This window comes from Phyllobates terribilis, unplaced genomic scaffold, assembly GCF_046119375.1.
Source record: "Phyllobates terribilis strain yellow unplaced genomic scaffold, ASM4611937v1 Scaffold_5__5_contigs__length_657084704, whole genome shotgun sequence".
Lineage (NCBI taxonomy): Eukaryota > Metazoa > Chordata > Amphibia > Anura > Dendrobatidae > Phyllobates > Phyllobates terribilis.
This window is the reverse complement of record NW_027362765.1, coordinates 94328209-94356201: the sequence shown is the minus strand read 5'-3', so window position 1 is coordinate 94356201 and position 27993 is coordinate 94328209. Positions and strand designations below refer to the sequence as shown.

General features: G+C 45.6%; 1 protein-coding gene across 2 annotated transcripts in view; it reads left to right on the top strand.

Annotated features, from left to right (window-relative positions):
- The first annotated feature begins 267 nt into the window (after positions 1 to 267).
- SDK2 (sidekick cell adhesion molecule 2) overlaps positions 268 to 27993 on the top strand; it is a 776524-nt gene continuing 748798 nt past the window's right edge. For both annotated transcript variants that reach the window (XM_073682549.1, XM_073682548.1), the window contains exon 1: positions 268 to 837. In XM_073682549.1, the coding sequence (XP_073538650.1) occupies positions 765 to 837 (73 nt within the window). In that variant the 5' untranslated portion in view covers positions 268 to 764. The remainder of the gene's footprint in view (positions 838 to 27993) is intronic.

The window sequence follows — 27993 nt, the reverse complement described above, 5'->3', positions numbered from 1 at the left end:
TTCCTCATCTGCCCTTGTAAATGGGGGGCACCATTTTTCTTGCAAGCTCCTCATATTCTCCTCTCTCTGCCCTTTCAGAAATTCTGCCATGTTTTATGATGGCTCCAGATGGAATAAACCCTCATATGTTGTGCATGTCTCCTCACTCTGCGGAAATGTCATGGCTTTGACTGTGGAAATGACTGGTGCATTACCACAGAGAGGCCACTAGGTGGCAATCCTCCCTATTGTACACAGCACATCCCTCCTCCCATGTCATTCCCTCTCTCCCTCCTCCTTATACCAGGTCTGTGGGCTTCAGCAGCAACCAGCAGCATTCCCCTGCTCACCATCCATGGAGCAGCAGGCAAGCTAAGAGCTGTCAAGAAACAAGCAAGTGCAGAAGAAGAAGAAGCAGAGGACACTTCACTTCTCACAAACTGCCAGAATACTGCCAGGATCCAATAGGAAAACTTTACCAACCCAATGTACTGCCCATCCTGGGGAGCAGGGCACACAAACTTTCTCCTCATCCGGCTATAGGGCATACAAGAGGACTGTGTGCACCAAACTTCACTGATCTGGGGATCAGATTATACCCACAAACCCTGCAAGACCTTAATCTCCTCGTTCACCAATTCCTATCATCACCTTTGTGTTGTGGAAACAGCTTGGGATTTAGGGGAGTAGCTGGCATCCCCTCAAAGTGCAAGACCCCCACCCCAGTTTATTCACCCTTCCCTCCCTTTCCCTGGGATCCCATACTCAGGATTATAACAGTAGGAATGTCTGGAGTCTACTTGCAGATCTGGATATGGATGGCAAGTCTGGGGGTGCTGTGCCCAGCCTGGGCTCAAGGTTGGTACTATGAGGTTGGCTCTGATGCCAGGGCTCATCGAGAGGCTCTTGCATGCAACCTACTTCTCATTGACACATGTGGTACACATCATTCTGTTAAGACTATGGAGCAGGTGCACACAAGACCTCCATGTAATCGCTGGTGCAACAGTGTAACCCTTTCATTGTGGCAAAATATTTAGCAAAATTGAAGCTTTGTATTAATTGGCTTTGTTTACAATGTTGCTTATGGTTTAGAAAGTGCATGTACTGTTTGGCTCTGCTGGAAAAAATAATGGCCAAGGTGACAAACAAACTCCATCAGTTGCTAAGTCGTATCTCAGCATCCCTCTCAGCAGGTCATTGGTATTCTGAACATACTTCATACAGTATCCAGCGTCTTCTCCTGCACAAGCCATGAGGATGAGGACTACAGATGAAGTTCGTAGCCCGAGGGCTGGTGACCAGAGTGATATCCAGCATAACTCCACTGGAAACCCTATTTTTAGGTGCAACTGCGATTAACTCTTAAAAAATCTCTTTACTTATGGCATAAACACAGGGGTCCTGGAAGCTGACATATGAGGAGATGTTTAGTTGACTGCTGGTGGTCACTGATGATTTTTATTCCATGCCTTGAATTAACATTAATTGTTAATCCTTTAATTTTTGGGGAAAAAGAAAAAACACCAGTGATCATAGGGTTCCCACCACATCAAATGGACATACAAATCAACTGTACAAACAACTCTTCAAATGTCAGCTTCCCGGACACCAGTAAGATGCTATGGAGGTTTTAGGGTTAATTAAGTTGCATCAAAATATTGAAATCTTAAAGGGATTTTTCCAGAATTGGCACGGTTAGCCTCATTCAGACGTCCATGTATCATGGTCCGAGGAGAGACTGTGACGCATGGACTGGCCACGAGTCTCCTGACCCACACTCTACAGCCTCATAGACATATACAAGGCTGTCAAGTTAGGGTCAAGAGATGGCCCATGGCCAGTGTGTGTATCATGGTCCATTCGCGGATTGTGATACGCAGACATCTAAATGAGGCTTTAAGATAGGTGAGAAGTGCCTGATCGCTGGGGGTCTGACTGCTGGTACCTTTATTCATTTTAAAAATGGGGGTATCATGTCCCTCATTTGAAGGGAGCAGTGGTCAGGCATGGCCATTGCCGCTATGAGACTGACATCGATAGCCAAGTAAAGCTATATAGACTTTGAATGGAGCAGCACTATTTTCATAATTGGTGGGAGTCAGCAATCAAACACTTATCACCTATCCATAGTGTTAATTCTGGGAAAAACCCCATTAAGTGGAAATCACCTTTAAGACTAAGGTCAAGTAGTGTCAGTTTAGGGGTTAATAAAGTGATAACCTTTATTATGCACTAGGAGGGGCTGAGAATGGCACTGTATAAATGCTTTTAGCATGTAAAACGTTAAAATAATAATGAATGGTGTGTAATAGTGACATCTCGCTGTTGGAGGACTACAGATATCAGCATGCCCAGACAGTTGGACAGCTACAGATTGAAGAACACTGGTATTTTCGGGGTGTACAGTTTATACGTAGCCATGCAGGAGAAGATCCTACTATAAGGATGCTGGCTGATATGAACAGTGAGCGGGCACAAGTCTCCATTCAGGTTTTTTGTTGTACTATGTCATCATGGACATCTCATTGACTGGTGAATGACTCTCTGATCTGTATTATTTCACTAGCAGTCTATTGTTTTGCTGTGTCTGCAGAATTTCTCATTTCTTCTTTGCCCCGAGGGGTGTACAGACTGTATTTGGTCTATTTTTATCTGCATAAAATGTCTTGTCTGGGGTGACGGGACGTTGGCTCAGAAATGTTCATGTTCTACCTCACTAGTGTTAATAACATTGTTTGGCTATAGGTCATTAACAAAGCCGTGTCATCTTTAGGTTGGTGGTATCTCTTTGCCAAACTTGTTGACTAAGATTTTGAAAGCCAATATCATCAATATCACCAAAGGTAATATTGTTTGGGGCCCTCAAGGTCTGCAACTCTTTCCATATTATGACCAGAATGTCCCATCTTCTGATTGTCTATGGCTTCTTTGGTGGTCTCCATACTGTATATCTTACTCTTGGTCATCACTTTTCTCTTTTTCCCTCAACTTTTTTCAACCTCATTGTCATTGAAAATAAATGGAGTCTTCTCACTTCTCCAAATTAAGATAACATTTTAAGGGATGGATCAGGCTTAATGTAATCAATTAACTTTGGCATGACTTATGATGGACATATTTAGGGGTCTCTGTATGATAAAAGTATTTGGAAAATGAAGCCAAAGTTGTAAGATCAGTGTATTGAAGTCTTATCTCAGACTACCGTTGATTAGGAGATTGAAAGCATACTTCAACTCCTCTGAGACTTTAGATATGGGCAATATTTAATACAGAGGGCCATTAATTTGAATGGCCATTTCCTTAGAATATCTCCAGTTACAGAAATCCCTTCTGGAATTCAGCAAAGATTCAAGATTCCAGGGTTCTTACTATGGTTTTGGATGGATCTTCCCGTTAAAGGACTCTTCCACAAATAATACGTATAGAAGCCCCATTGGGTTAAGAGGGTTATCTCGTGCTAAATGCCCTATTCGTTTATATGGAGGTAACAGAGGTAATCTCTTCCTGAGCAAAGAGTTCAAACTTTCAATGAAAGTATATGCTTCTGATATATACAAGTGCATCTCACTAAATTAGAATATCATCAAAAAGTTAATTTATTTCAGTTCTTCAATACAAAAAGTGAAACTCATATATTATATATGGTCATTACAAACAGCGTGATCTATTTCAAGTGTTTATTTCTGTTAATGTTGATGATTATGGCTTACAGCCAATGAAAACACAAAGCCAATTAGAATACTTTGTAACAACAACTTGAAAAATGTTTTTAAAATCCAAAATGTTGGCCTACTGAAATGTATGTTCAGTAAATGAACTCAATACTTGGTCGGGTCTCCTTTTGCATCAATTACTGCATCAATGCAGCGTGGCATGGAGGCGATCAGCCTGTGGCACTGCTGAGGTGTTATGGAAGCCCAGGTTGCTTTGATAGCTGCCTTCAGCTCATCTGCATTGTTGGGTCTGGTGTCTCTCATCTTCCTCTTGACAATATTCCATAGATTCTCTATGGGGTTAAGGTCAGGCGAGTTTGCTGGCCAATCAAGCACAGTGATACTGTTGTTTGTAAACCAGGTATTGGTACTTTTGGCAGTGTGGACAGGTGCCAAGTCCTGCTGGAGAATGAAATTTCCATCTCCAAAAAGCTTGTCGGCAGAGGGAAGCATGAAGTGCTCTAAAATTTCCTGGTAGACGGCTGCGCTGACTTTGGTCTTGATAAAACACAGTGGAGCTACACCAGCAGATGACATGGCTCCCCAAACCATCACTGATTGTGGAAACTTCACACTAGACCTCAAGCCGCTTGAATTGTGGCCTCTCCACTCTTCCTCCAGACTCTGGAACCTTGATTTCCAAATGAAAATTGGAACTCTGGGACCTGGTAGATCTTGTCAATGACTGCCTTCTGGACATCTGTCAAGTTAGCAGTCTTCCCCATGATTGTGGAGCCTACTGAAATAGACTAAGGGACCTTTTTAAACGCCTAGGAAGCCATTGCAGGTGTTTTTTATGAATTATTTTAATTTACTGAGATAATGACTTTTGTGTTTTCATTGGCTGTAAGCCATAATCATCAACATTAACAGAAACACTTGAAATAGATCACTCTGTTTGTAATGACTATATAATATATGAGTTTCACTTTTTGTATTGAAGAACTGAAATAAATTAACTTTTTGATGATATTCTAATTTAGTGAGATGCACCTGTATCTCCAAAGGGAGGATCCAAATTGGCACACTATATTGCACCCATGTACTGGTACAGGTACTGCACAATTGTTTTTTGCATTGGCCCTATGAATAGGAAAGTGACACATACCAGTACATTGATGGCCATACGGGCACACCTTGACCTCTGCTGGGTGAATGTGACCCTCTGTAAATGTCTAGAAAAAAATCTGTGTGTGAATATACTGTTGTGGATGCTTGAAACTGTCCTTAAAGGGGTATAATAATAATCTTTATTTTTATATAGCGCCAACATATTCCGCAGCGCTTTACATACATTATCATGGCTGTCCCCATTGGGGCTCACAATCTAAACTTCCCGATCAGTATGTCTTTGAAGTGTGGGAGGAAACTGGAGAACCCGGAGGAAACCTACGCAAATACGGGGAGATCATACAAACTCACATGTTCGAAAAGTTATCCCTTATTCGATCATTGAGACCGCCACTGATCCTGAGAATTGAGGACCTAGCAGAATGGAGTGGAGGTTTATCATACAAACTGCCACTCCGTTCATTCTTAATCGGACTGGCAGAGATGGCTAAGCACTGCGCTCAGTTGATCTGCAGCGCTTAGTTGATCTTCGGCACTCCCATTAGGATAAATGGAGAAGCAGTGCGCATGATTGACCACAACTCTTCAAAGCCCTTGTTCTAAGGATCGATGAGGGCACCAGCGATCAGGAAGTTATCCCCTATCCCACGGATGGATGATAACTTTCAAACTTGAGAATATCCCGTACAAGTGTTTTATACGGGCTTGTGATGTCCGTAAAAATTTAACCAATGCAATTCATGTACAACTGATCAGATAGACCAAGTATCCGTGACAAAAAACCACAGCATGCCTTAGGTTCTTCTATATTTCAAGTCTATGGGCGCAGAACAAAAATAAGATCTCATACAGATCATCCATATTGCGTCTGATTTTTTTAAGGGATATTTTGCAATTATTAAGTTAGGAAACTGCATTTCGTCTTGTATGGATGTCGCAAGGATGTAAAATACGGATGAAAGTCATCCGATTTTTCATACACTTGTCTGAACCTGGCATAAAGGGAAAAGTTGCTGCAAAGGATGGGTCTTGGTGCAGCACGGTGGCTCAGTGGTTAGCACTGCAGCCTTGCAGCATTGGGGTCCTGGGTTCAAATCCCACAAAGGAGTTTGTATGTTCTCCCTGTGTTTACATGTGTTTCCTCCCACACTCCAAAGACATACTGATAGGGGATGTAGATTGTGAGCCCCAATGGGGACAGTGCCCATAATGTCTGTAAATTGTCTGAATTGTAAAGTGCTGTGGAATATGTTGGTGCTATATAAATAAAAAGATTATTATTATTATCACTCCTCTCCATGCATTACATGGACACCCATCGATTTCACTGGTCACCATGCTAGGCTCAATGAGCATTCGCCTAGTGGTCTGCTTGTTGTGGTGGTCTGAGCAGTAGGACTGTCTGATCACGTGATCTTACAAATGTGGCATAGTCATTCGTCATTACAAAAGCAAGATAATCCCTGGCAGTCTGTGAATAGTGCTAGTAATCTATAGAATTTGGGAGGCTTTGATTCTCTGCAGCATGCATTAGCTCCTCCGTCTGTTAATGCGCCGCTCATTGAGGGCATTGTGCATCCATCGGCGGTGAGTTATGCCGCTCACTTGTGTATCGTGCACTCCATTTCACAAGGACATGACGGAAAGGCTTTTTTTTTGTAATTGATTCTTTTTTTTTTTTGAAAATCAAATTTAAAAAAAAAAGTAGCAGCAGAACTCACATTGTGGCTATATGCAATTTTACAATGATGTTTTACAAGGTAGCTTCTGTATTAATATGTCTCTGTCACCTGCTATAAGACACACGGTTATAAATAGAGAGCCCCTCGTTCATGACGTGCGGATATATATTGATGCTTGGCACCGCTCCATGTTTATTACAGTATCTGAAAGCTTTTTGCGGCGCTGTCTTCATTTACTTTGCTCCTGGTTATGGGAAGATGTAGCAGAGCGGAGTTTGTCATTAGGATGTCTGTGGATTTACGTACAGACCCTCATACATTTTACTACTCATGACTGATGCTGGTGGCCAAAATATAGACCTTTTTTTATTAATTATGGGGGTTAAAGAGAATTTGTCAGCAGCATAATATAGGGCAAGAAAGCCCGATTCCAGGGATGTGTCACTTATTAGGCAGTGTGTTGTAGTTTCAGTACAATCAGTGTTTTATCAGCAGGAGATTATCACTGCAGGACTAGGTCTCATGTGCACAGCAGTCAGGCTAATTTGTGTATCCCTGCCACAGATTGGCAGCTTGCTGACAATTGACACAGGAACCTACCAATCAGAGATGAGGGCGGGGTTATACACCGGCCAGAAGTCTTAGCTCTTCTACATCTACATCAGATAAAGCAAGGATTCTATCAACACTGCACTAAGCAGTTGAGTTAGTGACACATCTGTGTAATCAGGCTTTCTTGCCCTATATTATGCTGCTCTCAGAAAACCTGCTGACAGATTTCCTTTAAAGAATTTGTAAAACATGACTGCATTCTATCAAAAACAGTGCCTCTCCTGGGTACAGGTCATTTGGGGTATTGTGGATCCACCCTATTCACTTAAGTGACGCTGAGCTGCAGTACCAGATACAACCTGTGGACAGGGGTGGTCCTCTTTTTCGAAGAAAGCAGCCATGTTGTTTTTTTAAATCCTGCACAACCCCTTCCATGGCATTTTAAGGGTGTATGGGATAAAAATGAAGAATCAACATTTATGGTCAATGTTCAGACTGACTGTGGGTATTCTGACCTGAACTAAACATGATAAGTTCAGGTCAGCAGACCCGAACGACACCTGTCATTATACTACGTACTTGGACCGTCAATGACGTATGTGTGAAACTGACCATATGGATCTGTGTTATATGGATCTGTATATGGGATCGGTTCTTATCCCATAGGATCAGGAAGAGTTCAGCAGAGGCTTTCTTGATCTAACAGGGTGGGATATAATCTTCTCTCTCTTTTATAGGGGTTAATATAAGATTTTTTAAAAAAGAGTCTTCTTCTTTTCCACAATCAGCGCCACCCTCGTCTTGTGGCTTTGCCTGGTATTGCAGCTCAGTCTCGTTCACTTGAATACTGCAATACCAGAAACGCTCTCTTAGACAAGAGTAGCGCTATTTCTAGGAAACACAGACCACTCCTTTGAAGCCTTTGAATATGTTATGCTATAGCCCATTACCCATGTGGTCAATCGCTTGCCAGATATTAGGGACAGAAGGAAATAATTGCTCGACATGATTGAGGATCCTCTTAAATGCCACCTGTGTGCAGTCTGGTTTACCCAGCAGCAAACAGTAAAGGAACATGCTGGCCAATAAATCTTTTCTTGTGGACGAGTCTGGCTGTAGGATAATCACAAACATGTGATCCCATCCCTGATCGGCTGCTGCCATTCCCCTCTTGGCTTCACATCACAGCATCCTCCTTCTGTCGGGGGTCGGTAAAATCTTATGTGTTCTGCAAACAAAAGGCGTTTGATTTTTCTGCAAAGGAGGCTGTTTATAGAAGTCAAAATTCGGGTTCCCTATAAGTCAGTGTGTGATAGTTTGTGGGTCAATGTGGCCCCATATTTTAATTCTCTGCCAAACCATAGGAAATTGATGCAAGTGTGCTCCATCAGGACAATAACTAATGTAAATGCATACTCAATGGGCATGGTATCAAAAATAGTGGAGGGAGTTGCTCTTAGGGCCACTTTTTGTTACTTTCTTAAATGCTCCTATAATGTACATTACTGTACTGGGAGCAATGGCGGGATCAGACATATAAGCTTCTTACAGCTGAACATTTGCTACAATGTACTAGCGCAGACAATCATCTTTGAGCTTTAGACCTCATTCAGACATTTGCTTTTCACGTACTCTAGCATGCAATCTGTATTTTTCATGGATTGAATACATACCCATTATAGTTTGTGAGGCTCCTTACATATTTCTGATTTTTGGGTACTGAGTTCCCCAAAAGAAGAAAAACTGAGACATCTCCAGTTTTGATCCAAGTCACAGATCATCTAACTCACCCATTCAAATTAATAAGTCCGTGAAGAAAATGGACAGAATGTGGATGCCATCCAAATGTTGTCTGTTATAAAGGGCATCTGTCAGTAGGATCGACCCTCCTAAGCCGTCTATATGGGCATGCAGATAATAGAAAGATGAATAAAATGATACCTTGATATCTGCGATATGATGTCTTATTCCAGAGAAATCCACGTTTTTCTTAATATGCAAATTAGCTTTTAAGATGTATGGGCCGGACATAGATCTCCCTGAAAATCTGCCTCCAGGGGTTATTTTAAAATAAAGGGGCCAGTGTGAGACATGTAGATCTGGAGAGCATACTGTCAGTCATTACATGTCTCACACTGGTAGTGCCCCCTTTAATTTAAAATAACTTATTTTAAATTAAGACAATAAACATATAGAACAGTCCCAGTAAATACACAAGATGGTGCAAGTTACAGAGTCTCACCCTTCTTCTGGCCCACCAGGAATAGAGCAGTGAGGTATGTGGCCAGGTGACCTGCTTGTCCCAACCTGGATTTCTTCATAAAGTCTCTTGATAGTTCAGTGATAGTCAATGGAGCAGATCTGCATTCCTCTTGATGGAGCCATGTGTCCTGGTTGCTGTCCTCAAGAGTCTCTCTTGGCTGTCCTTTTGTAAAGTCTCCTTGATACAGAGGCATATGCCCCTTAAATAGTTCACAATTGTCCTTTCAAGCACACATCCACAGGTCAAGGATAAGGGATGATGATATTATTCCACAGGGTTCGAGTATCCACAGCTCATCCCCCAATGTTGACTGGCAAACACCCTACAATAGTTTTTAACATATCTAGCAAACATCCATTTTTCAAAGACCCTTAGTCCCTGTATTGCAAAACTGGCAGACAATAGGTTGTAGGGGCTGATATAAGATGTAAATAGCCATTCATCAATTAACAAATATTAACACAACTGATCAACATTCAGGTTTATACAAATAATTAGAGTTGAGCGAGTATGTTCTGTCCGAGTATGCTCGGGCCGAGCTCCGAGTATTTATAGCTGCTCGGTGATATGTTTGAATCGCTCCCGTGTGCTTGATTTGCAACTGTTTGACAGCTTTATTACATGTGAGGAATGTGTAAGAAATAGACATTCCTCTCATGTAATAAAACTGTCAAACAGTCGCAAATCATGCATACGATTCAACCATATCACCGAGCAGCTGTAAATACTCGGAGCTCGGCCCGAGCATACTCGGAACAGAACATACTCGCTCAACACTACAAATAATAGTCTGTGTTGATCATCCAAAGAAGAACACAAATTCAAAAGTCAACATAAAAATGTATGTCCTGGCCTACTGAATGTATTGTTGGCATAATTAAGAAAAAAAGCTGTGTTGTCACAAAGTGTAGCATCTCTTCCAGAATTTTTTTGAAATTGAATCAAAACTGTATCAGTTTGGTGCCATTTTAAAAATATTATGGCAAGAAAAAAAACAACAACGTGAATATAAGCCTAAACAGTCTGATCATTTTACCTGCACTGACACTTTGTGGCAACCGGTCAGGACATCAGTGCTATTAGTATGGATGGCCTCGACAGCATGCGTGTACATCAGGAATATCTCACAAGGCATTAGTGGACAAAGGATGTAATGTCCTCCTGATCACACCCTTACCACACTTATATATATATATATCAGTACAGACCAAAAGTTTGGACACACCTTCTCATTTAAAGATTTTTCTGGATTTTCTTGGCTTTGAAAATTGTACATTCACACTGAAGGCATCGAAACTATGAATTAACACATGTGGAATTATATACTTAACAAAAAGTGTGAAACAACTGAAAATATGTCTTATATTCTAGGTTCTTTAAAGTAGCCACCTTTTGCTTTGATGACTGCTTTGCACACTCTTGGCATTCTCTTGATGAGCTTCAAGAGGTAGTCACCGGAAATGGTTTTCACTTCACAGGTGTGCCCTGTCAGCTTTAATAAGTGGGATTTCTTGCCTTACAAATGGGGTTGGGACCATCAGTTGTGTTGTGCAGAAGTCAGGTGGATGCACAGCTGATAGTCCTACTGAATAGACTGTTAGAATTTGTATTATGGCAAGAAAAAAGAAGCTAAGTAAAGAAAAACGAGTGGTCATCATTACTTTAAGAAATGAAGGTCAGTCAGTGCGAAAAATTGGGCAAACTTTGAAAGTGTCCCCAAGTGCAGTTGCAAAAACCATCAAGCGCTACAAAGAAACTGGCTCACATGAGGACCGCCCCAGGAAAGGAAGACCAAGAGTCACCTCTGCTTCTGAGGATAAGTTTATCCGAGTCACCAGCCTCAGAAATCGCAGGTTAACAGCAGCTCAGATTAGAGATCAGGTCAATGCCACACCGAATTCTAGCAGCAGACACATCTCTACAACAACTGTTAAGAGGAGACTTTGTGCAGCAGGCCTTCATAGTAAAATAGCTGCTAGGAAACCACTGCTAAGGACAGGCAACAAGCAGAAGAGACTTGTTTGGGCTAAAGAACACAAGGAATAGACATTAGACCAGTGGAAATCTGTGCTTTGGTCTGATGAGTCCAAATTTGAGATCTTTGGTTCCAACCACCGTGTCTTTGTGCGACGCAGAAAAGGTGAACGGATGGACTCTCAATGCCTGGTTCCCACCGTGAAGCATGGAGGAGGAGGTGTGATGGTGTGGGGGTGTTTTGCTGGTGACACTGTTGGGGATTTATTCAAAATTGAAGGCATTCTGAACCAGCATGGCTACCACAGCATCTTGCAGCGGCATGCTATTCCAGCCGGTTTACGTTTAGTTGGACCATCATTTATTTTTCAACAGGGCAATGACCCCAAACACACCTCCAGGCTGTGTAAGGGCTATTTGACCAAGAAGGAGAGTGATGGGGTGCTGCGCCAGATGACCTGGCTTCCAGAGTCACCAGGACTGAATCCAATCGAGATGGTTTGGGGTGAGCTGGACCGCAGAGTGAAGGCAAAAGGGCCAATAAGTGCTAAGCATCTCTGGGAACTCCTTCAAGATTGTTGGAATACTATTTCCGGTGACTACCTCTTGAAGCTCATATATATACAGTACAGACCAAAAGTTTGGACACACCTTCTCATTTAAAGATTTTTCTGTATTTTCATGACTATGAAAATTGTACATTCACACTGAAGGCATCAAAACTATGAATTAACACATGTGGAAATATATACTTAACAAAAAAGTGTGAAACAACTGAAAATATGTCTTATATTCTAGGTTCTTCAAAGTAGCCACCTTTTACTTTGATGACTGCTTTGCACACTCTTGGCATTCTCTTGATGAGCTTCAAGAGGTAGTCACCGGAAATGGTCTTCCAACAATCTTGAAGGAGTTCCCAGAGATGCTTAGCACTTATTGGCCCTTTTGCCTTCACTCTGCGGTCCAGCTCACCCCAAACCATCTCGATTGGGTTCAGGTCTGGTGACTGTGGAGGCCAGGTCATCTGGCGTAGCACCCCATCACTCTCCTTCTTGGTCAAATAGCCCTTACACAGCCTGGAGGTGTGTTTTGGGTCATTGTCCTGTTGAAAAATAAATGATGGTCCAACTAAACGCAAACCGGATGGAATAGCATGCCACTGCAAGATGCTGTGGTAGCCATGCTGGTTCAGTATGCCTTCAATTTTGAATAAATCCCCAACAGTGTCACCAGCAAAGCACCCCCACACCATCACACCTCCTCCTCCATGCTTCACGGTGGGAACCAGGCATGTAGAGTCCATCCATTCACATTTTCTTCGTCGCACAAAGACACGGTGGTTGGAACCAAAGATCTCAAATTTGGACTCATCAGACCAAAGCACAGATTTCCACTGGTCTAATGTCCATTCCTTGTGTTCTTTAGCCCAAACAAGTCTCTTCTGCTTGTTGCCTGTCCTTAGCAGTGGTTTCCTAGCAGCTATTTTACCATGAAGGCCTGCCGCACAAAGTCTCCTCTTAACAGTTGTTGAAGAGATGTGTCGGCTGCTAGAACTCTGTGTGGCATTGACCCGGTCTCTAATCTGAGCTGCTGTTAACCTGCGATTTCTGAGGCTGGTGACTCGGATAAACTTATCCTCAGAAGCAGAGGTGACTCTTCGTCAGGTTTTCTGGATGTAAGCAAGTATGTTCTCCTTAGAAATTAGCCAAACTTTTGGATATCCCCTTCAAAATCCATTAAAAAATTTTTTTTCTTTCTTTTTTCAAATTTCCTAAATGCGGGAATGTGGTAAAATTAAAAAATAAAAAAACACTTCTGCTCACGTGGTAAAGCTCCCCATCACTCTATTGCTGCCGCGTTATTGGTCCATGTCTTTTCCTGCAGTGATGATGTGCAGTACAAGAAACCACTGCAGCCAATCACTGACTTCAGCAGTGATCCTGCATGAATGGCACAAGACTGTGACTGGCCGCAGTGGTCATGTGTGGCACATCATCATTGAAGGATAGGTCAAAAAAGACCAGAAGATGGCAGGGGATTTATTTGTTATATTACTTTCGATGTCTATTGTTTTTTGTTTGTTTTTTTTACAATCCTGGACACCCCCTTTAAGATTTCTTGGTACCAGATTGGGAGGATGGGCATGATAGGCCACTGCTTTACAGTATAAATCTACAAGAAAGCTTTCTGATTCTGTATACGTTCCTTCCTATACACCAAGGCAGAGAGGAACCAAGCCAGCGTGTGTGATTACTTGCATCAAGGAGGTGACAGGCGCCAGTGCCTCGCCGCAGATGGCCTTCCAGGCAGCGGCATATTTGGTTTTAGTCCGATTGTCAAACGATTCAACTGTGACCATTTATGCAATGAGTGGTGCCAATGCTTCCCAGCTGTATTGCACCAGTAGTTTGGAGGTAAATCCATTGCCGTCTGTCCTCGCTACAACCGTCTTTGATCCATTCGTTATAAAGTAAGATGCAGAATTCTCCAGACTTGTCTATATAAGGAAGACGCAGCTCGCAAAACGCTGGAGACTCCAATCCTGCTTTTTATCTACAGTTAGATTATATGTCAGGGCTATGAAACGGAATCGACCTATAAATTTAAGGTGGAGGTTTGGCCTCTGTCCATTGTTCCTAACGCCAGTTTTACTGCAGGAAGGTTTACAGTATGATGCTAAATCATCACCGGCAACTGCCAAGACACCTGTGATGGTCTGCGGCCAGGCTGGCATGCTCTACAGCTGGCATGTCTATCACTCACAGGCTTTGCCAGTGAGCAGCGCAGAGGATAGGTGCTGATATTGTTGCCCTACTGCTGTCAGTGTGGCATAACATTAAGCAGATGCATGCAACAATACAAGTAGATAATATTAATATATATATATATTACACACACCAATCAACCATGACAGTAAAAACACTAACGGGTAAAGTGGATTTCTTGACAATGGTGCCTGTCAAGGGTGGGATATATTAGGAACATGTGAAGTCAGTTTTTGAAATAAATGTTTTAAAAAATGGATTAAATGTAGTGACTTTGACAAGACCCAAAATGTGATGACTAGACAGCTGTGCATCTCCAAAACAGCAGGTCTGGTGGGGTGTTCCCGGTATATGGCAGGTCTTGTGGGGTGTTCCTGGTATACGGCAGGTCTTGTGGGGTGTTCCCGGTATACATCAGGTCTTGTGGGGTCTTCCTGGTATATAGCAGGTCTTTTGGGGTATTCCTGGTATACAGCAGGTCATGTGGGGTATTCCTGGTATATGGCAGGTCTTGTGGGGTGCTTCCGTTATAAGACAGGTCTTGTGGGGTGTTTCTGGTGTATGGCAGGTCTTTTGGGGTGTTCCTGATATACAGCAGGTCTTGTGGGGTGTTCCCGGTATACTGCTGGTCTTGTTGGGTGTTACCGTTATATGGCAGGTCTTGTGGGGTGTTACTGGAATATGACTGGTCTTGTGGGGTGTTCCCTTTATATGACTGGTGTTGTGGGGTGTTCCCGGTATATAACTGGTCTTGTGGGGTGTCTCCGGTTTGTGGCAGGTCTTGTGGGGTGTTACTGGCATACGGCAGTTCTTGTGGGGTGTTCATGTTATAACACAGGGGTGTTCATGGTATATGGCAGTTCTTGTGGGGTGTTCCCGGTATACGGCAGGTCTCGTGGGGTGTTACGGATATAGCAAGTCTTGTGGGGTATTATCTCTGCATGGAAGATCTTGTGGGGTGTTCCTTGTATACGGCAGGTCTTGTGGCGTGTTCCCAGTGTACGGCAGGTCTTGTGAGGTGTTCACGGTATACTGCAGGTCTTGTGGGGTGTTCCTGATGTACTGCTGGTCTTTTGGGTGTTACTGGTATACAGCTGGTCTTGTGGGGTGTTCTCATTATATGGCAGGTCTTGTGGGGTGTTCCTGTTATACAGCAGGTCTTGTGTGGTGTTCATGGTGTACGGCAGGTCTTGTAGGGTGTTTCCGTTACACGGCAGGTCTTGTGGGGTGTTTCTGGTGTACGGCAGGTTTTTTGTGGTGTTCCCGGTATACAGCAGGTCTTGTGGGGTGTTCCCGGTATACTGCTGGTCTTGTTGGGTGTTACCGTTATATGGCACGTCTTGCGGGGTGTTACTGGTATATGACTGGTCTTGTGGGATGTTCCCTTTATATGACTGGTCTTGTGGGGTATTCCCTGTATATAACTGGTCTTGTAGGGTGGCCCCAGTATGTGGCAGGTCTTGTGGGGTGTTAATTGTATACGGCAGTTCTTGTGGGGTGTTTGTGTTATAAGACAGGTCTTTTGGGGTGTCCATGGTATACGGCAGATCTTGTGGGGTATTCCCGGTATATGACTGGTCTTGTGGGGTGTTCAATTTATATGACTGGTCTTGTGGGGGGTGTTCCCTTTATATGACTGGTCTTGTGGGGTGTCCCCGGTATGTGGCAGGTCTTGTGGGGTGTTAATTGTATACGGCAGTTCTTGTGAGGTGTTCCTGTTATAAGACAGGTCTTTTGGGGTGTTCATGGTATACGGCAGGTCTTGTGGGGTATTCCCGGTATATGACTGGTCTTGTGAGTTGTTCCCTTTATATGACTGGTCTTGTGGGGTGTTCCCAGTATATGGCAGGTCTCGTGGGGTGTTATTGGTATATAGCAGGTCTTGTGGGGTATTATCTATGGATGGCAGATCTTATGGGGTGTTCCTGGTATACGGTAGGTCTTGTGGGGTCTTCCTGTTGTACAGCATGTCTTTTGGGATGTTCCTGGTATACAGCTGGTCTTGTGGGGTGTTCCCAGTATATGGCTGGTCTTGTGGGGTGTTCCCGTTATACAGCAGGTCTTGTGGGGTATTCATGGTGAACGGCAGGTCTTTTGGGGTGTTCCTGGTATGCAGCAGGTCTTGTGGGGTGTTCCCGGTATACTGCTGGTCTTGTGGGGTGTTACCGGTATATGACAGGTCTTGTGGGGTGTTACTGCTATATAGCAGGTCTTGTGAGGTATTATCAGTGCATGGCAGAGCTTTAGCGGTGTTCCTGGTATACGGTGGGTCTTGTGGGGTGTTCCTGGTATATGACTGGTCTTGTGAGGTGTCCCCAGTATATGGCAGGTCTTGTGGGATGTTACGGGTATACGGCAGTTCTTGTGGGGTGTTCCTGTTATATGGCAGATCTTTTGGGGTGTTCATAGTATATGGCAGGTCTTGTGGGGTGTTCCCGGTATATGGCAGGTATTGTGGGGTGTTACTGGTATAAAGCAGATCTTGTGGGGTATTATCGGTCAATGGCAGATCTTCTAGGGTGTTCCTGGCACATGGTGGGTCTTGTCGGATGTTTTCACAGTATGACTAGTCTTGTGGGGTGTCCCCAGTAAATGCCAGCTCTAGTGCCTACCAAAAGTGGCACATGGAGTGTTTGTTGCTGGTGGCCTTTCATGCATTCCAGGAGGAAAAAAACACACACTACAAGTACAAAAAAGAAAACCGCTAAAAACAAAACAGGACTATTGAATTGGGGTAAAAAAAAACTCTCATAAATGCAATATATAACATATACAAATACATGACATTCAACATGAGGTGTGAATAGAGCTTTACAGTGCTTTTTGGGAGCCCGCCTATATAAGACTTCGTACCCATCACTAATGGAGGATCAGATAAGTTTTGAAGTTTCCTCTTAGATTGTATGATATTTCTGCTACACCACAAAGTGATATTGTTTATATGTGGTTATATGCTTTGTCAAAAACTAAAAAAAAAGTATTTTTTCTATATGCTTGGCTGATTTCTTTATGTACTAAGCTAGCCTACATTTTCCCTCATAGTCATATATTAGGTGTATACCTGTTCAATATAATGTACTTTGATTTGGTCTACTGACTGATGGGAACTATGTTAGAGAGGATATGGTCATTTGGTGGACTCTATTAATGATAGCACGGTTAAAGAATCCACCACTTTACCTGGGAAGTGGTCTTTCACAGGTTATGTTTTGACCATTTTGTACACAGGATTGTCTGTACTTTAGGCGAATTTTTCCTGTTTGCATTCTTGTTTAGTACTTTATGGTACGTCTTGTATTTATGGATGCACATTTTCACTTTGGGTCTTAATTAATTTTCAAATAAAGGTTATATTTTATCCCTATGCTATTTATTATCATAAAAAATTGGGTACCACTTTAGCTATTTTTCAACATGAGGTGTGAACAGAGCTTTACAGGGCTTCCAGACGGTCCCACAAGGGGACACATCCGATGTTCTCTGAAGTAATATGGAATTTTCAGCCATACAGGAAATAGTGGTGAACTTGTAGAATAACCTCTGGGCACCAGACGCTCTGGACTAAAATAGTCATATAAATAATTCCATCAGTTTCTCCTCTTGCTCTGCTGGAGTTATTTGCTTGCCTTGTGTTTTCTGTAACAAACTTTGATCTTTGGACTGTTTCAATATTTGCCAATCCGTTGAGCTTATTTAGGATTTTCCATCTTGCTTTATGCATACACTAAATAACCCAGAATGTCCTGATGATTTTACTCCATTATTTTTTATATAGTCCGGAACAGGTCGGAGGGTTTTTAAGTTCTTGTCTTTTTTTGGCATTCAGTAAAGTATACTGTGTGCCGAATCTTGACACAAATTGTAATCTCATTGGGTCGTTATAGTATAATTGCCCTATAAAATGTAGAGCACGTCATAATTTGTTATGGCTTCAGTATAACACATCTCCGCAGTGTTTTTTTTTTGTGATGTTATTTAGATGTTAACCTCTTCTGTATTTCTGTAACGGGTCTGGGAGGCGGAACCTCTGAGCTACTATACAAGGGGGCGGTCCTTGTAAGGGAGCGGGTGGCGACCAGGGAAGACGGGCAGGCGGTCACAGCAGGTGACCGGGACAGTCTCTGAGTGAACGGGCTGGAGGTCACGGCAAGTGACCGGGGCAGTCTCTGGATGAACGGGCAGGAGGTCACGGCAAGTGACCGGGGCAGTCTCTGGATGAACGGGCAGGAGGTCACGGCAAGTGACCGGGGCAGTCTCTGGGTTAAGGGTAGGTACGACTTGTGATGGCAGAGCCTCCAGGTAGGCTAGCAGGCAGATGGTAGATGTGTGCTCCCAGGTGAGCAAGCGAGAGTCTCTGGAATGGCAGGTGGTTACAGGTGGTGACGGCGGAGCCTCCAGGTAGGCTAGCAGGCAGGTAACAGGTGTGCGCTCCCAGGTGAGCGGGCAGGAGTCTCTGGAATGGCAGGTGGTCACAGCACGTGACGGCGGAGCCTCCAGGTAGGCTAGCAGGCAGGTAGCAGGTGTGCGCTCCCAGGTGAGCGGGCAGGAGTCTCTGGAATGGCAGGTGGTCACAGCACGTGACGGCGGAGCCTCCAGGTAGGCTAGCAGGCAGGTAGCAGATGTGCGCTCCCAGGTGAGCGGGCAAGCTGGTCCATAGACAGACTGACAGGAGTTGGAGGGCAGACCGTCGGACCTCAGGCTAGCAGGCAGGTAGCAGAAGAGCGCTCCCAGGTGAGCGGGCAAGCTGGTCCTTAGACAGACTGACAGGAGTCGGTAGGCAGACCGTCGGACCTCAGGCTAGCAGGCAGGTAAGCGGAATATCAGGCAGGAATCAGACAGTAAACTGGCAGGAATCTGGCAGGTAACTGGCAACGGGACCTGAGGGCTGAAGCAGAGTAGTGAACAGTGCAACAACATTGCTCGGGCCCCTCCATTTTGGAGGAGGTGCCTTATATATGGTGAAGTCCTCCGGCCATTGGCCGGGGACTCCTTAGGACGGCGCGCGCGGCCCCTTTAAGAGGGAGGGAGCGCGCGCGCGCCCTAAGCACAGTGGCCGGGAAGGAGCGCGCGCTGCCAGCAGAGCGGGAGGAGGACGCCGGGCTCGGAGCAGAGGGGTGAGGGGAACAGCGTCCCTTCCTAGCAGAGGGCAGGGACGCCGGCGCTACAGTACCCCCCCCTTTAGGCCCCCCCTTTTTTAGGCCAGAGAGAAATTTAGCTAGGATGAGAGGGGCATGGATGTTCTCCCGGGGCTCCCACGTTCTCTCTTCAGGACCAAACCCCTTCCAATCTACTAGAAAAAAGGTCTTCCCTCTTACCCTTTTGGTGGCTAGAATGTTCTCTACCTCAAATTCGTTTTCAGCGGAAACCGGAGCAGGAGGCGTACCTGTAGACTTGGAAAAAGAGTTAAGTACCACAGGTTTGAGGAGAGATACATGGAAGGAGTTAGGGATCCGCAAGTTGGCCGGGAGTTTCAATTTATAGGCCACCGGGTTGATCTGACTGATGACCTCCAGAGGACCGATGAATCGAGGCCCTAACTTATAGGAAGGAATCTTGAGCCGGACATACTTGGACGAGAGCCAGACCTTATCCTCTGGACGGAATTGAGGAGGATCCAGACGTTTTTTGTCAGCATGTCTTTTCATACGCTCGGATGACAGAAGGAGTGCGGATCGGGTACTCTCCCATATGGAGGAAAATTTGTTAACAAGAGATTCCGCAGCCGGATTATCCACCGAGGTGGAGACGGGAAATGGGATCCGAGGATGCTGACCGAAGACTACAAAAAACGGGGATTTGGAGGAAGATTCGCTCTCGTGATTGTTGTAAGAAAATTCGGCCCATGGCAGGAGATCCACCCAGTCTGAATGGTGGGCATTAACGAAGTGCCGGAGGTAACTGGTCAGGTTCTGATTGATCCGCTCCACTTGACCATTAGACTGTGGGTGGTAAGCGGAGGAGAAGTCCAGGGTGACGTCGAGCAGTTTACAAGTGGCTCTCCAGAAGCGTGAGGTGAACTGTACCCCACGATCCGACACTATGTGGAGGGGCAGTCCATGAAGACGGAAGATGTGGCGGATAAAGTCTTTAGCTAGCTCGGGTGCAGACGGGAGGCCTGGCAGGGGAACGAAATGAGCCATCTTGGAAAAGCGGTCAGCGACCACCCAAATGACCGTACAACCGGCAGAGACGGGGAGATCAGTTATAAAGTCCATTGCTATATGCTGCCAGGGGGCAGCAGGTACTGGGAGCGGAAGGAGGCGACCGGCTGGCAGATGTCTCGGAACCTTGTTGCGGGCGCAGGACACACAGGCAGAAACAAAGTCTATTACGTCCTTGTGCAGGGTAGGCCACCAGTAGTGCCGGGTAATAAGCTGGAGGGTCTTTTTCTGACCGGCGTAGCCAGCTAGTTTAGATGAGTGACCCCAGTGTAGGATCTTCTCCCGATCAGGTACTGATACGAACGTCTTACCGGGAGGGAGACGATTTAGACTCACGGGAGCCACCTGCATTACTCTGGCGGGATCGATGATGTGTTTCGGTTCTTCCTCGAGATCAGACACCAGAAAGGATCGGGATAAGGCGTCTGCCTTGATGTTTTTGTCAGCCGGGCGAAAATGAAGAATAAAATCAAAGCGAGCAAAAAACAAGGACCACCGAGCTTGGCGCGGGTTAAGTCTCTGGGCATGCTGGAGGTAAGCCAAGTTCTTGTGGTCAGTGTAAATTATTACCGGGTGAAGAGCTCCTTCGAGCAGGTAATGCCACTCCTCCAATGCCAGCTTGATGGCCAATAACTCTCGATCTCCAATGGAATAGTTGCGCTCAGAAGAGGAGAAGAGTTTGGAGAAGAAGCCACAAGTTACCATTCTCCCGGAAGATGATTTTTGGGTAAGTACCGCTCCGGCTCCAGAGGAGGAGGCGTCAACCTCCAGGAAGAACTGCTTGTTGCCATCTGGGCGATGCAGCACCGGGGCGGAAGAGAAGGCCTGTTTTAAGGAAAGAAAGGCCTCCTCTGCTTCGGGCGGCCACTCTCTGGGATTAGTGCCCTTACGGGTGAGCGCGGAAATGGGGGCAGTCCGGGAAGAGAAGTGCGGTATGAAGAGGCGGTAGTAGTTGGCGAAGCCCAGGATCCGCTGAATGGCCTTCAACCCCTCCGGTCGGGGCCATTTCTCGATGGCAGACAGTTTCTCTGGATCCATTCGTAGGCCGGTCTGAGAAATAATGTAGCCCAAAAACGGAAGCGAGGTCTGCTCAAAGAGGCACTTCTCATATTTAGCGAAGAGGTGATTCTGCCTGAGCCTGAGCAGGACCTGACGAACGTCTCTCCGGTGAGTCTGGAGATCCGGAGAGAAGACCAAGATGGCGTCCAGGTACACCACTACGCAGGAGTAGAGAAGGTCCCGGAAGATGTCATTGACCAACTCTTGAAAGACGGCAGGAGCGTTACAGAGACCAAAGGGCATTACCAGATATTCATAGTGGCCGTCCCGGGTGTTGAATGCAGTCTTCCATTCATCCCCTTGACGGATACGGACCAGGTTGTACGCCCCACGGAGGTCCAGTTTGGTGAAGATTCTAGCCCCCCTCAGACGATCAAATAATTCTGGAATGAGCGGAAGGGGGTACTTATTCTTCAACGTGATCTGGTTAAGGCCTCTATAGTCTATACAGGGACGGAGAGAGCCGTCCTTCTTTTTTACGAAAAAGAAGCCTGCTCCCGCCGGGGAGGTAGATCTCCGGATGAATCCCCTGGCCAAATTCTCCTCAATATATTCGGACATCGACCGGGTCTCAGTAGCGGACAATGGGTAAATACGCCCACGGGGAGGCGTAGCACCGGGTAACAGGTCGATAGGACAGTCGTATGGTCTATGAGGGGGTAATGTCTCTGCCTCCTTTTTATTAAAGACATCAGCAAATGGCCAATAGGGAATCGGAAGTCCAGGTAGATTAGTTGGGGTAGGAGAAGGACGGGCGGGATGAACAGGAACCAAACAAGTCTTATGACAGTCCTGTCCCTAGCGAAGGACTTCTCCGGTCTGCCAGTCAAGCACGGGTGCATGTCTCTGGAGCCAAGGTAGACCTAGTAAGAGGGCGTGAGAGAGTCCAGGCAGAACATGAAAAGAGATGCTCTCAGAATGCAGCATTCCCACCTGCAGAGTTACGGATTCGGTGATGAGTTGGATGGGACGTGGTAAGAGGCCCCCATCCACAGCAGCGACAGATAATGGTATAGCCAGAGGTTTGGTGGGAATGCGGTATTTTTCTACCAGGGCCTGTGAAATAAGATTCCCGGCCGCTCCAGAGTCGAGTTGGGCTAGTTCGAAAAAACGATTCTCCCCGCAGATAATTGAGACTGACAGCAGCAGAGATGGAGAGGATTTATTCTTGTCTAGGTCGACATCTCTGAGCGAACCTAGACACAGGCGTTTCCCGACCTCTCCGGGCAGGTACGGATCCGGTGCTCCTTACTGCCACAGTAGAAGCAGCTCCCCTCGGCACGGCGTAAGTCCTGACGGGTTTTGACCATCTTGGTCTGGTCGACCTGCATAGGCTCAGGAGAGTGTACCTGGGGAGAAACGGAGGGAGTGACGGATTTCTGAAAAGTAGGAGCTAGACATGGGAACCTCCTCTCACGGGTGACTTCTTTGGCACGCTCCTGGAACCGGATGTCTATCCGGGTGGCAAGAGTTATTAGGTCATCGAGAGTGGTAGGAATGTCTCGACCGGCAAGTTCATCTTTAATACGGCCGGACAGACCCTCCCAGAAGACAGATACCAGAGCGTCGTTATCCCAGGCCAGCTCCGAGGCAAGGGTACGGAACCGTATGGCATATTGGCCCACGGTGAGACTTCCCTGACGGAGGCGTAGCAGAGACGATGCGGATGAGGTCTTCCGTCCGGGTTCGTCGAAGACTTTCCGGAAAGCCGTGAGAAAGGCAGGCAAGTCGGACACCAGGGGGTCTCCTCTCTCCCATAGAGGATTTAGCCAGGCCAGGGCCTCCCCGGTGAGATGGGACATGATGAAGGCAATTTTGGCCCGGTCGGAGTTAAACTGGTGGGACAGGAGTTCAAAGTGCAGGGTGCACTGATTTATAAAGCCCCGAGCCTGAGCGGAGTCGCCTCCGAAGCGAGGAGGTGCAGAAAGCCGGGGTCCGGGGTAGGATACCATAGTATTGGTGGGCAGCGGAGCTGCCGGATTACGAGTCATGGCACTGGCGGTGGTTGCTGGTGGAGCAGTCAGAGTGTCCAGGCGAGAATTGACATTCCGCAGGTGACCCAGGATGGACTCCTGTTGGGACCTCTGACGGGACAGTTCATGACACAGGTCCGAGAGTGAGGGAGCTTGGGTGCCACCGGGTTCCATGGCCCGAGCAAACTGTAACGGGTCTGGGAGGCGGAACCTCTGAGCTACTATACAAGGGGGCGGTCCTTGTAAGGGAGCGGGTAGCGACCAGGGAAGACGGGCAGGCGGTCACAGCAGGTGACCGGGACAGTCTCTGAGTGAACGGGCTGGAGGTCACGGCAAGTGACCGGGGCAGTCTCTGGATGAATGGGCAGGAGGTCACGGCAAGTGACCGGGGCAGTCTCTGGATGAACGGGCAGGAGGTCACGGCAAGTGACCGGGGCAGTCTCTGGATGAACGGGCAGGAGGTCACGGCAAGTGACCGGGGCAGTCTCTGGATGAACGGGCAGGAGGTCACGGCAAGTGACCGGGCCAGTCTCTGGATGAACGGGCAGGAGGTCACGGCAAGTGACCGGGCCAATCTCTGGGTAAAGGGTAGGTACGACCTGTGATGGCAGAGCCTCCAGGTAGGCTAGCAGGCAGATGGTAAATGTGTGCTCCCAGGTGAGCAAGTGAGAGTCTCTGGAATGGCAGGTGGTCACAGCACGTGACAGCGGAGCCTCCAGGTAGGCTAGCAGGCAGGTAGCAGGTGTGCGCTCCCAGGTGAGCAGGCAGGAGTCTCTGGAATGGCAGGTGGTCACAGCACGTGACGGCGGAGCCTCCAGGTAGGCTAGCAAGCAGGTAGCAGATGTGCGCTCCCAGGTGAGCGGGCAAGCTGGTCCATAGACAGACTGACAGGAGTTGGAGGGCAGACCGTCGGACCTCAGGCTAGCAGGCAGGTAGCAGAAGAGCGCTCCCAGGTGAGCGGGCAAGCTGGTCCTTAGACAGACTGACAGGAGTCGGTAGGCAGACCGTCGGACCTCAGGCTAGCAGGCAGGTAAGCGGAATATCAGGCAGGAATCAGACAGTAAACTGGCAGGAATCTGGCAGGTAACTGGCAACGGGACCTGAGGGCTGAAGCAGAGTAGTGAACAGTGCAACAACATTGCTCGGGCCCCTCCATTTTGGAGGAGGTGCCTTATATATGGTGAAGTCCTCCGGCCATTGGCCGGGGACTCCTTAGGACGGCGCGCGCGGCCCCTTTAAGAGCGGGAGGAGGACGCCGGGCTCGGAGCAGAGGGGTGAGGGGAACAGCGTCCCTGCCTAGCAGAGGGCAGGGACGCCGGCGCTACAATTTCTATATCGGTATTATGGGTGCTTAGGGGCTGCTAACGGTGATAATAGGGCTGTATTTTTTTAAACTATCACACTGACTTACTTAGAAGTTCCCAAAGCTTCTTTGGAGTTTTGTTCCTTTGAGCCAGTCCTGCATTAGCAAAAGGAGGGACTACTGATTTACATATGCAAGACACCTTGTCTGCACCTCTCCTCCCATTCCTCTACTGGGCAGATTAGTTTCTACATTTGCAATATAACACTATCACAGTAACTCAATTTCCCTGACTCCAACTCCGACTCCACAGCACTGCCTCACTACTGAGCGTGTACATAAAGTGCAGCACAGATTCATCTCACTGACTCACTGCTGAGCGTGTACATAAAGTGCAGCACAGATTCATCTCACTGTCTCACTACTGAGCGTGTACATAAAGTGCAGCACAGATTCATCTCACTGACTCACTGCTGAGCGTGTACATAAAGTGCAGCACAGATTCATCTCACTGACTCACTACTGAGCATGTACATAAAGTGCAGCACAGATTCATCTCACTGCCTCACTACTGAGCGTGTACATAAAGTGCAGCACAGATTCATCTCACTGTCTCACTACTGAGCGTGTACATAAAGTGCAGCACAGATTCATCTCACTGACTCACTACTGAGCGTGTACATAAAGTGCAGCACAGATTCATCTCAACTAAAAGCCAAGATCCTCAGATCAGGAACAAAACAGACACTTATAGGACATTTCATAACTTTCCCAAATTCTTATGAAAAATTTTACAGCACAAACTGCATTGTACTACTGTACCCAATTTATTATAAATTTTATGAGTCGGAGTCTGTCCATTTTATACTGACTCCAACTCCGACTCCACCAAAATGGACCCCGACTTCATAACTCCGACTCTACAGCCCTAGGGGCAACGGTAGAGACAGCTGAGATAGTGGGTGCTCAGGCATAGGCAGCCAACCTCAGGACCTTAGAGGTTTTTACAACCCCAGTGGGCATGTTTTTAGTGTACAGTAACTTCAGGCTTCTTGTCTCCAATAGGGCAAGAGAGCCTGTATTGTTTTTTATATAAAGGGTTGGTACATTTAGGGACAGTCACATTTTGCAGTTCCACGAAAGAATTGTTGAATACATGGGTCCTTGAAATGATAGACTTTTATTAGTTTTTATTTATTATAATAATAATTATATATTATTAATAATAATAAAAACTAAATATATATTTATATTTTAATAGCTTTTTTTATTACATTTTTACTCAATGTACCTGTTTTTTTTTAATCTTTCTATATTTGCTTATCTGAACCCTCTGGATTTGCTTTTTGCAAGTAGGAGATGTAAGTCCAACATAAAAAATGCTGTGTCCATTTATGTCAATGCATATCCATTCTTCATGAGCTGAGAGCCATGTTGGCCAAATTGGGAAACCCCAGACTCCCCATTTACTCAGCGTGTGAAAAGTTTTCTATAGGAACACAAGGAAGCCATTTCTTTGTTTCTTGGGATTGTGATGGTGGCAATGATTCCAAACACTGATGGAATTTAAGATGAACTTTCTATGTAATTAGCTGCTTTATCAGATCTCAGTGTGATTAATGGAAAGGAAGTTTACCGTGTCTGGATAAATATCTCCCCCAAAAGTCGCAAGGAATAAATTATTTTTAATAGGTTTTGTTATAATCTAGATAATCTGCTCAGATGACACTTAAAGGCGATCTGTCTTCTCTCCTGACTTGTCTGTTGTAGTACATAATTATACCCAATAATATCATGGAGTATTTTTACTTAGAACTCTGCATTGATACTGTTACTCTGTTATTCCTCCTGGAAATATAGGAATAAATTAATGAGAATACGCACTCCCATCAAAGTTTTTATTCTCTTAATATATTGCTGTCATCATATTATATAGCACTGTGTACTTACAGTTTCTCTTTTTGCCTTTCTACCCAGATAATTCTTCTCTTTTCCATTAGTTCTATGTAGAAACAGGTATCTTGTCCCTGCAGAAATCATTCCCCTCTTTAACTCCAGACCCAGCTGCTCCGCTCCTCCTCCCCGCCATTGACTTTTGTAGTGACTTATGAGTCACACAGGGAAAACTGACTTCCCACTTCTACATAGAGCTTAGAAGGATTCAGCTAGTCAGTTTTTAATCACATGATGTCATAGACCTAATGGAAAAGAGAAGAATTATATGGGTAGAAAGGCAAAATGAGCAATTGTAAGTACATAGTGCTATATAATGTGATGATTGCATTATATTAAGAGGATAAAAATTTTGATGTGAGGAGTGCTACTTTAATAGCTGGAAGTCTTCATACATATTTTGATGCTGTCCTGGGACACATTCTTGACTAGTCACACCCCAGTTGGCAGTTACAGTCACCGCTCACTATACAGGTAGCTGGCTGTAATCACTCCCAGGCACATTGATTGACAGCCTGCTCTGACGCCTGTGTCTGCATTGTGTGTATACAGAGCAAGCTGTCAATGTGCCGAGGAGTGATTACAGCATGCTGTGACTAACAGCCCCCTGCACCACCCCAATGACTGGAAGTCATCGGCTGCAGAGAGACTATAATTTCATTTTCTCCCTGAACCCGCTGCTCTAGTAAGCCGGCTACACATAGCTTATATCTGCAGGGCGTTTTTAGACCTGTAAAGAGTGTAACGAGTACATGAGATCTGTGGAAAAATATGGTCCTGCTGCCCTCAACCCTCACATCACGTTAAAACTGTGTTTTGGACTCTACATTTCTAATATTTACAGGAACTGTTCCTGTTCTCATGCTCTGTAATTTGCCATAAAGTTTGCTGTTCCTCTTCAACAGCATTCTACTAGCACTATAGGAGCTGGAACTTCTTTTTCCCAACTTCCCAGCATGAAATGTATCTGCTGTTATCAAAAAACTTGAGATTAGTGGAATTTTCCTGTACTTGCCAATTATAATGATGGCTCTATGTGTGTGTAATGACTGTCAGTTTAGCTATAGTGATCCTTTAATACATAGCTTGAAAAGCAGGAATGTCCTGTGTTCCACTGAAACTTTTACAGATGGCTGCAGAGTCTAGGGCAACAATGTGGTGCAGAGTGAGACATTACCCAGAGTCTGCAAAACCTATAAGAATGTTAGATCTTGATGTCCTCGGGGAAGATGTCAGGAAAGAGAGAAGACAAAGTCGCAGTGGGATTCGGAAATTCAATTCTCTCCAAGTTACCCTGAGAAATAGTCCAAGGGGACATTCACAGCAAGACGATCTGTGCCCGCCGCAGAAGGTTACATGCAAGTGAAAGCAGAAAAATTGATCACGCAGAAAACGGGAAGCAGGCACATTCATAGCGACTAGCAGAGATAAATATGTCAAATATATATACAGGCGGGATGAGAAATTCAGATGTTGCTAAAAAAATATAACCCTCTTGTTTTACCCACACACTTGGACCAGTGATATATTAATCCAGTTATT